The sequence below is a fragment of the Doryrhamphus excisus genome, linkage group LG14, assembly GCF_037039965.1.
Source record: "Doryrhamphus excisus strain RoL-2023G ecotype Guam linkage group LG14, RoL_Dexc_Guam_v1.1, whole genome shotgun sequence".
Taxonomy (NCBI): Eukaryota; Metazoa; Chordata; class Actinopteri; order Syngnathiformes; family Syngnathidae; genus Doryrhamphus; species Doryrhamphus excisus.
In genome coordinates, this window is record NC_136370.1 from 1,961,003 (window position 1) to 1,972,500 (window position 11,498).

The window sequence follows — 11,498 nt, forward strand, 5'->3', positions numbered from 1 at the left end:
CCCACCCCCCTCATCCAGCATACATGATCCCCCGCCCCCCTCATCCAGCATAAATGGTCCCCCGCCCCCCTCATCCAGCATACATGGTCCCCCGCCCCCCTCATCCAACATACAGGGTCCCCCGCCCCCCTCATCCAGCATACATCGTCCCCCGCCCCCTCATCCAGCATACATGGTCCCCCGCCCCCTCATCCAGCATACATGGTCCCCTGACCCCTCATACAGCATACATGATCCCCCACCCCTTCATCCAGCATACATGGTCACCCACCCCCCTCATACAGCATACATGGTCCCCTGACCCCTCATCCAGCATACATGGTCCCCGGACCCCTCATCCAGCATACATGGTCCCCCGCCCCCTCATCCAGCATAGATGGTCCCCCGCCCCCTCATCCAGCATAGATGGTCCCCCGCCCCCTCATCCAGCATACATGGTCACCCACCCCCCTCATTCAGCATACATGGTCCCCTGACCCCTCATCCAACATACATGATCCCCCGCCCCCTCATCCAGCATACATGGTCACCCGCCCCCCTCATCCAGCATACATAGTCCCCCGCCCCTTCATCCAGCATACATGGTCACCCACCCCCCTCATACAGCATACATGGTCCCCTGACCCCTCATCCAGCATACATGGTCCCCCGCCCCCCTCATCCAGCATACATGGTCCCCCACCCTCCTCATCTAGCATACATGATCCCCCGCCCCCCTCATCCAGCATAAATGGTCCCCCGCCCCCCTCATCCAGCATACATGGTCCCCCGCCCCCCTCATCCTACATACATGGTCCCCCGTGTGCCCCTCATCCAGCATACATGGTCCCCCGTCCCCTCATCCAACATACATGGTCCCCTCGCCCCCCTCATCCAGCATACATGGTCCCCCGCCCCCCTCATCCAGCATACATGGTCCCCTCGCCCCCCTCATCCAGCATACATGGTCCCCCGACCCTGATCCAGCATACATGGTCCCCTCGCCCCCCTCATCCAGCATACATGGTCCCCCGCCCCCCTCATCCAGCATACATGGTCCCCCGCCCCCCTCATCCAGCATACATGGTCCCCCGCCCCCCTCATCCAGCATACATGGTCCCCCGCCCCCCTCATCCAGCATACATGGTCCCCCGCCCCCCTCATCCAGCATACATGGTCCTGTACATGCCTGTGTGGAGTAGCCTAGCAGGTTGTTTAGCATGCAAACATACTGACATTTTTTTGGATCTCGCACTTGGAAGTGCGGAACAGGAAGCAGTTTTCCTTCGCCATCAACAAGTCATGAAAGTTATAATAAATATAACAACTGACACCGAATGACATCGAATCCACGAGAGCTGCCCCGACGACCCGGATGGGCAGAATCAAGTTGAAGTCCAATAGAATGTTTTTACTCACCAGTGGCAAACACAGCTTTGGTGGACAGTGTTTGGTAGTCTATGATTGAAAACTGGGGTAGCTCAATGTTCTCCACTCCGGTCACCGATCCTGCATGGCTTCCTCCTTGCCAGTAGAACTCAATATCATCAGTGGTGTAGCCATCTGTGGGCGGCGGACAAGCAAACAGACACATTGGATGGTAACTGAAATGGACAGGATGAGGGGAAACCACGACTACCTTTGTGTGTAAATTCATCTAAACATCTGATGTCCTCCCTCCGGGAATTAGCTGTGCATCGACCTCCTCTGGTGATATGACAAAACACAGTGGGAGGAAACACTCAAATATCACTTTGTTTTTGTCTTCTCTGGGCTTCTTGATGCAGTCCCTGGGAGTACCACCATGGAAAAAACAGTTCTTCCAGTCAAGATGTATGTTCAGCAGAGCTCCAAATAGAGGTTCAGCTATAAGCACCCCATCACATCAGCGGGAAAAGAAAACCAAACACTTCTTTACCCCAAAGTAGGTGTGAAACAATGAACTCACAGCTTTCAATCTCCAGGGTACAGTTCTGCTCATCCAGCGGGTATCTGCGCAAATCCATCATGCAGGCCGCCGTGGTGGTAATTCTGAATAAAGCATATTCAAGATATTCAGATTCAAGTCAATGTCGTGATGAAAGCTGCGCTGCTGCAGGTACGGTACAGAGACAATATCATCCATCATCATTAAGTCCTATAACCCCCACCCCGTCTTCTTAGTCTCTCGGTGAGGGGTAAACTGTGGGAGCTGACCACTCTTTGGGCCTCACCTGGATGTATTTGGACTGAAACTAAATTATTGACTAAATGGCTCCACTGTTCTCAAATATCTTAATTTTGATTTTTCTGCACAAAATAAGTTGAAAAATAAACAAATCAAGAATAAAGAAAATCAATCAGTAATAAATAAATATTATAATAATAATAAAACAGCAAATAATAAAAACTTAAGAAAACAACAACAATTATTAGAGCCCTGTAGGCATGACAAAACACGACTATAGTCACATTTATACTCTTTTTATTTACAACATATTGCGCAACTGCAGGGTCTTGAGACACATGCAAACTAGAGAGCTAGCGACCTAAACGGTAGCCTTCAACTTATTTCCTTTCAACTTAAATAGCCAAAAACTTACCACTTCCACACGGATAGAGAGGATAACTATTAACAGTTATTTAACCTTTAACATGAACATTAATCAAACGTAATATTTTTTTCTGTGTACATGATACCATACAGCATCCATATCAAACTTTACATTAAACTTTCATATATAGGCGGGGGCCTCAAACTAGTGTCCTGCGGGCCACATTTGGCCCGCGGGCCGCGTGTTTGAGACCACATGGTCTAGAGTATCGGCCATTACCACGATCAATCAGTTCTGGCAACAGACATGCCTTATGCCTAATTTTATGTCCCTGAGTGGATCAGGACATGCTAATTTTCTGGACTCATCTTTAGATTTCAAATACTATTAAAACCCCCAAAATTGAGACTAGAAACAGCTCTTACCTGAGACCGTAGAGCACGGTTCCGTCAGGGTGCAGTCTGATCATCCGGTTCTTCACCGTCACCCCGTGGACAAAGGACTTCTTATCGTTAATAAAGTACGTGTCGGGAACCCACAGCTGGTCAGCCACGCGGTTGTCCAGTGTTAGGTTGAGAGGAATGCCAGTGTAGGAGAGACGCTTGTCTCGCCAGGACTGTTGAAAGTACATGGTGATGGTGTAGTCCTGTGGGAGTGACACAGGGTGACAAGAAGCATTAGTTCATGACTCCTAATTGGATACAACACCACGCTGGTATCTTCTACACCACAACTGTACTTTTGGATTCCTGTTGATTTCTGTCGAAACCTTCAGCTAAATTCGGGCTATTTTCCAAATTCCAGACCTCCAGCATATTATCATATTATCTTGTATATCACGTTTTGCTGACATACTTGCGTACTGTATTGATGTATGACTACTTTGTTCTTATGTTATGTTGATGGTCGCCACTATACCCCATTACACTATAGACCTTTAAAGATGGCGGCCAGGGGAATGTTGCATGACTGCTCATATGAGGTGCAAAGCCGCAGTTAAGATTCCACTCACTGCCCTCCGGTTTTCAGTCTGGAAAGACGCTGATGCATGCATTTCCCCAAGAGCTGGAGGGGAAAGACTCTCTGAAAGGCAAAGCCGCACACGAACAACAGAAGCCTTTTTGTCAGTGATCACATCGTACGCAGCGGCAAATCCAAAAGTCAAAAAGGAAAATGTAATGATGGTTATGCTTTACTTAGTCTGGCTCCATGGGGGTACCTGAAACACGATTGATATCGTGTGCACCTGGTGCGTGAATGAGACCAGACCATACCATACCATAGCGTTTACCATACCATACCATACCATTTACCATGACATACCCTACCATTTACCATACCGTTTACCATACCATTTATTTTACCATACCATACCATTTATCATACCGTTTACAATACCATTTACCATACCATATCGTTTACCATAACATACCATACCCTACCATACCATACACCATACCATACAGTTTACCATAACATACCATTTACCATACCATACAGTTTACCATAACATACCATTTACCATACCATACAGTTTACCATAACATACCATTTACCATACCATACTGTTTACCATAACATACCATACTGTTTACCATAACATACCATACTGTTTACAATACCGTTTACCATAACATACCATTTACCATACCGTTTACCATACCATACTGTTTACCATAACATACCATACAATTTACCATACCATTTACCATAACATACCATACCATTTACCATACCGTTTACCATAACATACTGTTTACCATAACATACCATTTACCATACCGTTTACCATACCATACCATATAATTTACCATACCGTTTACCATAACATACCATTTACCATAACATACCATACCATTTACCATACAGTTTACCATAACATACCATACATTTACCATAACACACCATACCATACCATACCGTTTACCATACCATTTATCATACCATACCATACACCATACCATACCGTTTACCATACCATACCATACCGTTTACAATACCATTTACCATACCATACTGTTTACCATAACATAACGTTTACCATAACATACCATACCATACACCATACCGTTTACTATAACATACCATACCATTTACCATAACATACCATCTACCATACCGTTTACCATATCATACCATACCATACAGTTCACCATAACATACCAGACCATATCATACCATAGCATTTACCATACCATAGCGTTTACCATAACATAGCATACCGTTTACCATACCATTTATCATACCATACCATTTACCATAGCATACCGTTTACCATACCATACCATTATTCATACCATACCATACCGTTTACCATAACATACCATACCATTTACCATAGCATACCGTTTACCATACCATACCATTTATCATACCATACCATTTACCATAACATACCATACCATTTACCATAGCATACCGTTTACCATACCATACCATTTATCATACCATACCATTTACCATAGCATACCGTTTACCATACCATACCATTATTCATACCATACCATACCGTTTACCATAACATACCATACCATTTACCATAGCATACCGTTTACCATACCATACCATTTATCATACCATACCATACCGTTTACCATAACATACCATACATCATACTATACCATACCGTTTACCATAATATACCATACCATTTACCATACCATACAGTTTACCATACCATAGTGTTTACCATAGCATAGCATAGCATAGCATACAAGACTTCATCTCGACTTGCACATTAGGTTTTGTGGTTTCCATCGGGCGTGGCTACACTAAGGAATTACGTTATCTTCTTCTTTTCTGTTAACTTCTTGCCCATCATGAAGTATCCCAAGCATAAGACATCATCTTCTGGAGAGTTTGGGATGAGATTCCATCACGAGCGAGTGGCCCACGGAGGAAATACTTCCTGAATGTTCCTTCTCCTTACGATGGCAGCATTCCGGCATGCAGTGTTGGGAAAAGGACTATCCTATCCTGTGTGTTTGCTCATAGCCAGGCACTAAAAAGGTCCAATGACAGCATATTATGGGATGTTTGGAATGAATCATACGTAGGGTGAAAGTGTAGATACAATAGTTATTGTATGTCTGGCAACGCTATTTGTTTATTCTTTATGATAAATCATAGTAATTTCATCCATATGTCATTTATTGGGACAGCCACATGTATGTTTACACCACGTACTCTTTGGCTGTGTGGAATCATGAAAACCTAAATCATTTCTTCTTGTCTCATTCTCCATTCCAACCTCACCTGGTGTCACTAGTCACGTGACAGATGAGCCCCATACCGGATATGCATTTTCTTCTTATATGCTGGAATGAATGAGTGCAAATAGCTTTGCTTCGTTCTCATGCAGGCATGCTGCAGCGACTGAGGAGCAGACACACACCCAGCCGTCGTGGCTGCGTCGCATCCGAAAATTGCGTCGAAGCGGAATGAAGCAGATTGAAGCAGAATGAAGCAGAACGCCAACTTACCATGTTGACTTCAGACACCATGTCGATACTGGCGATGTCGATACGCATGCCCACATCTACCGGGGCACCTGGGGGTGTATGGGGGGAGGGGGGTATCAACATTAGTAAGCATCACGTGAGAAGGACAGCTGACGTCTCACCTCCAAAATCAGGCCTCAGACGGATATCGTATCCTTTCAGCAGCTTGTCCACGGTGGCTTTGACAAATGACATGTTGCTAGGCTCGTCGGCACTAAAGCAGAAAGCATGTTGAGTTACTAAAAAAAAAAAACACATGAGCCGTTTGGGTCTCACCTTGGCGCCCCGCTGGCCAGCGTCAGCATCACGGACAAGGAGCAGACCCACCAGCCCCGGTCCACGGTGGTCCACATCTCAAACGATCAGGATCAGCACCTGAGTGTGGTTTTACCAGAACCCCGACGTGGGGGCGAAACCCGGCATGGAAATGTAGCCATGAAGAAAAGTCAACGCACCGAAACCCTTCCAGAGTTGTACTTGGTCCATTAAAGATAGAATCCCCCTCCAGGCCCCCCCGGATCCTAACCAGATATCGCGACAGTCCGACCACGAGATGTCTTCCCGCGGTGAGACGCAGCTCAACTTGATGGTAAATAAAGACCAGCGAGGGAGGGCTGATCGAGACAGATACCGATGGTGTCGATACCACCGGTAGTGTCGGTATCGGGTCCATCGTGTAGATATTCATGTATTGTTTACAAACAATTCAATTTTTACATTTAGTTTGCACTAGGATACCGACTACTTTGCTCAATAAAGAAATAAAGAAATTGTGTTCTTCATATTGTAATATCACCCAGGTTCAATTCCACGCTCTGTGTGGAGTTTGCATGTTCTCCCCGTGCATGCGTGGGTTTTCTCCGGGTACTCCGGTTTCCTCCCACATTCCAAAAACATGCTAGGTTAATTAGCCACTCCAAATTGTCCATAGGTATGAATGTGAGTGTGAATGGTTGTTTGTCTATATGTGCCCTGTGATTGGCTGGCCACCAGTCCCGCCTGAAGACAGCTGGGATAGGCTCCAGCACCCGCGCGACCCTCATGAGGATTAGCGGTAGAAAATGAATGAATGAATGAATGAATATGAGGCTGCACGGTGTTCTAGTGGTTAGCACGCAGGCCTCGCAGCTAGGACACCCAAGTTCAATTCCACCAATTGTACGTTCTCCACGTGTCTCCATGTGTGGGTTTTCTCCGGGTACTCCGGTTTCCTCCGACATTCCAAAAACATGCTAGGTTAATTAGCCACTCCAAATAGTACATATGTAGGTATGAATGTGAGTGTGAATGGTTGTTTGTCTATATGTGCCCTGTGATTGGCTGGCCACTAATCCAGGGTGGACCCCGCCTCTCGTCCGAAGACAGCTGGGATAGGCTCCAGCACCCCCGCAACTCTGATGAGGATTAGCGGTAGAAAATTAATGAATTAATAATATTAATATGAAGCTGCACGGTGTTCTAGTGGTTAGCACGCAGGCCTCGCAGCTAGGACACCCGAGTTCAATTCCACCAATTGCATGTTGAAGCGTTAACGTGATGTAACTGAACATAGTAGGATACCATAGCGCAACGTAGCATAGCATAGCATAGCACAGCATAACATGGCATAACCTCACACCACACTTCTGGAGGACGGAGGTCAATCCCAGATTCCAGAAGTATGGATCGCCACTGGCGCTGACTCCAAAATAGAAATAAAAAACTCCTGGTGTCGTTGTGAAGAAACGTCCTTCAGCGAGAAACCGCCCCACATTGGCCCCATTGAAAGATACCAGCAACTTGAATTCTCCACGGTGTCCATACTTGACGCAGTCATCCAGCTTCCACCAACGGAACATTGATCCCTGGACGGCGTGTTGAAGGTTCCCTTCCCGCTGCTGTTGACACCAGTTGAAACAGTACAGACAGTGAAGACCAGTCACTCCTGGCATCCTTACCAACACAGACTGGCTGTGCTATTCTGGTTTCTCACCATCTAATGAGATGAAAGATCTGTCACAAGTACTGTCGTCCAATTCAGTACAAGTAAGGCCCTGTCCACATGTAAACGTTTCCGGGTCAAACAGAATTATGTCATCATTTTGCCTTTCACATACACAGCAACGACCTTCTTGGTGCCTTCAAAGGGCTTCCAGAGTGGGAAAATCTGATATCGCCGCCTTGTGGTTGCCGGGTGGACAAGTGCACCACTACTTTCTGAAAATGAGGACGTCACCGCCCCATCTCCGTCATGTGACCAGAAGTCGCATTATGGGGTAATAACTATAAAAGCAATCTTCACTGGCTAAATGTACTGCAAAAAATACAAGCAGTTGATGTTTGCTAAATACAAGGATGAAGAGTCTTGAACCAGTCATGATGTGCTATATATATCACTATATTGATACTTACTATGGTACCCATTATGGCTTTGGATGCTCATATCACGTCTGACTTCCGTATGGGACAAAAAATAAAAATAAATAAAAAATAATAAAAAAAATTATTTTTATTTTTTTATGGTATTTTATTTTTTTTATAAAAAAATATTTTTTTATTTTTAAAAATGTATATTTTTAATAATAATTTATAATGCATTTTTTATAATAATTAAATAAAAAAAAACTATATTATGAAAGCAGGAAGTGAACAAATGTAACAGTTACTGATTGTAAAAGTACCAGATAGATTCCTACTCCTTCCGGACATGTGGAACTGAGAACTGATTATGGGATGCATTCAATTGTAATCTGATGCATGTTCAAATGAAATTAAACCATTACCATTACCAGGAGTGACCGGTCGTGGTTTCACCCAGTGATGGCGTCCCATGGTGATGTGAATATTTACTGATACAAAACTGAACAGGCACAAGTTTTTTTTTTCAACCCGCAAAATAAAAAACCAACCCCAGGAGCGTTCCCGTGTGGACAGACCTTAAATGTCTCATTATGAAGCTCTCCTCCCACAGAGAGGTAAATAGTATCTGTAGAGACCAGTGAACCAAAACCCTTGCTGAGATGTTGTCCAAGCCTGGTGATAAACTAGAAACCAGAATCATTTGGAGTGCAATTGGATATCGTAGTCCCTCGCCTCGTTAAAACCCACATTTAGAAGATCGTCACCAGGTTTGCTATGCTATAGCTACAAAAATATTACTTTTATAATTTTGCAGAAATGGACGTATGACTGTCAAGTCTGGAAACAATCACCCACAAGAGCGAAGGAGTTATTTCACGGGAAAGTGGAAGTGTCACATACCCAAGTGGTGCTCTCCGAGACTGCGCTCGCTGATTTTGAGGTAGCGTGATTGTGCTGACTGGCGTCCGTCATTGGAACCATACTGGAATGATATCCAGCTGCTTATAATGAGGCAAGCCAGGTACAGCGTTTCCAGAGTCACCGGTGGGTTACCGTAACATGTGGTGGAGTGGGTGGGTGACATGGTAGCCTGGAGGTCCAAACGGTGGCTTCATCAGGCAGATATCATTAGTTGATGTTGTATCGTTGCTGAGGTATGTTACGTGTTGAGCCAGGGGTGGTGTTTCATCTGCTGCAGGGTGGCACGCTGTTTGGGGCGGAGAGCCAGACACAGCTGCAAGAAGTCCAGACATTCTGAAGGAAAGCATTGACTTTAAGGCTGTGTCGCAAATGTCCGACTGCAGTCAAAGTCCACGCAGCGTACCTTGTGATAGCTCAGTGCTGAGGCCTATTCTGCTGCTAACGAAGGCCATGGTATGAAACATGTTGCCGTGGAGGAGGCGGTACAGTAGGGCTCCCAGCTGCCATACTGTAGTGGGACCGGCTTTGAATTTTTTGCGTATATGCCACTCTGGGGGGGCTAGTTCGAGGGTACCTAAGAGAGAGCATAAAAACTACTTTTTTCACACATTTAAGTCATCGTCTAAATTAGTGCGATCTGGCCAAATATGATACCTCGGAATTTCCAGAAGGGTTTCCTTTGTATAAAACTGCCACAGCCAAAGTCAATAATTCTTATATGCGGGTTACCAGAACCATATTCTACCAGGACGTTTGTACATTTGATGTCCTGGTGAAACACACCTTTACTGTGCAGGTCAATGGCGGCATCCACCAACTGCTTTAGAAGGATCTAGAATGAAAAAAGAAAAACATGTTTTTTTTTCGGAATTCACTCTCAACTCAGTTTTGGTTACCTTGGCCTCGTTTTCATCCATCGAGCCTCCGCGGGATATGAGGTAATCTGAAAGCTCCATAGACGGGATTGGTCTTTCCATGACCAGGATGAGTTCTTTGTCCAGATAGTACCAGTCCAGGAGAGAGACAGCAGCTGATTTTCCGATTGCTTCTGGTCCGCCTGCTGCTTTCCGCATGAGGGCGACTTCTAACGGGGTATCATACTTCTGCATCCCAAGAGACGCATAAATATCAATGTCCGCCAGGTCCATAAAAGCTCAAAAATGGTTACTTTTGTTTTTGTGATGAGATTTTTCAGTACAGACCCTTTGGTTGGGTACAGAGGCATGCCCATTTCCCATATTGAGTAGAAATGTGCTTTGCGTTACGGGTCTGCTCAGTAGTCCAGCTGACCTTCCCGGTGACCAAAGACCCAATCAGCATTCTCTCTTTTGTTCCTTTACTGTCCCCAATATGAACCAACCCAAGACCAGAAACGGACAAAGATACCCAAGTGTGATGATGCTGTACCTTTAAAGTATTTACCTGTAACTCATCCTCCACGCTGTTGTTCGGAATGTGTTTGATTGCCACCTACAGGACAGAATATCCGCATGCTGAGAATGTTCACATACATTGAAGAGCAAAGACGTTGCTATCACTTACGGGTAAAGAGTCCGATTTTCTGTGACCTGCAAACACAAATCCAAAGCCACCTTTTCCAAGTGCTTCCAATTGTTGATATTTTGCATCGAATTCCTCTGCAGAAACACAACAGACATGTTTTCCTATCACGGGAACATTAATATATTTCTAAGTTCTATGTGAAGTATTTCTATAATGATAATAGATTGTCCTTGAACCTAAATAAAACTAAAATCATGCTGTTTGCTAACACACACCAGCAAATACAAACAGACGGTGTGGACATTGAAAGGGTGAACCAAAATACATTTCTGGGGATCACAATAGATGAAAATATGAGCTGGAAACCTCATATTATTACAAATATACAACATAATGTGGCCAGAAATATTTCAGTATTGAACAAAGCAAAATTTGTTCTCAATCAGAAATCACTCCACACTCTTTATTGCTCTCTGGTTCTACCATATCTTACTTATTGTAACCATATTGTCTACCATAACTCCTTATTTCTAAAATACTTCAACTTGCTGATATAGTACCTACAGCTAAAAATAATGCATAAGGCTAAAAATAATCAATTACCTAACCAATACTTCTCTACAAGAGAGGAGAAATATGATCTCAGGGAAGAAGTACATTTGAATAAAATAAAATAAAATAAAATAAAATAAAATAAAATAAAATAAAATAAAATAAAATA

General features: G+C 44.3%; 2 protein-coding genes across 4 annotated transcripts in view; both read right to left on the bottom strand.

The window, feature by feature from the left end:
• The window catches only part of gabrb1 (gamma-aminobutyric acid type A receptor subunit beta1), a 9,689-nt gene extending 3,085 nt beyond the window's left edge, over positions 1-6,604 (bottom strand). Inside the window, exons 1-6 of the mRNA XM_078796254.1 lie at positions 6,290-6,604; positions 6,136-6,227; positions 5,996-6,063; positions 2,939-3,159; positions 1,928-2,010; positions 1,399-1,542 (exon numbers count right to left, since the gene is read on the bottom strand). Of these exons, the coding sequence (XP_078652380.1) occupies positions 1,399-1,542; positions 1,928-2,010; positions 2,939-3,159; positions 5,996-6,063; positions 6,136-6,227; positions 6,290-6,366 (685 nt within the window). The 5' untranslated portion in view covers positions 6,367-6,604. The remainder of the gene's footprint in view (positions 1-1,398; positions 1,543-1,927; positions 2,011-2,938; positions 3,160-5,995; positions 6,064-6,135; positions 6,228-6,289) is intronic.
• Positions 6,605-9,475: 2,871 nt separating this feature from the next.
• The window catches only part of LOC131132765 (serine/threonine-protein kinase pim-2-like), a 6,465-nt gene continuing 4,442 nt past the window's right edge, over positions 9,476-11,498 (bottom strand). For 2 of the 3 annotated variants that reach the window (XM_078796047.1, XM_078796046.1), the window contains 6 exons: positions 10,817-10,911; positions 10,697-10,744; positions 10,171-10,377; positions 9,929-10,106; positions 9,678-9,848; positions 9,476-9,607 (listed from right to left, as the gene is read on the bottom strand). In XM_078796047.1, coding sequence (XP_078652173.1) covers positions 9,513-9,607; positions 9,678-9,848; positions 9,929-10,106; positions 10,171-10,377; positions 10,697-10,744; positions 10,817-10,911 — 794 coding nt within the window. In that variant the 3' untranslated portion in view covers positions 9,476-9,512. The remainder of the gene's footprint in view (positions 9,608-9,677; positions 9,849-9,928; positions 10,107-10,170; positions 10,378-10,696; positions 10,745-10,816; positions 10,912-11,498) is intronic. The other variant, XM_078796048.1, reaches the window with a different exon arrangement.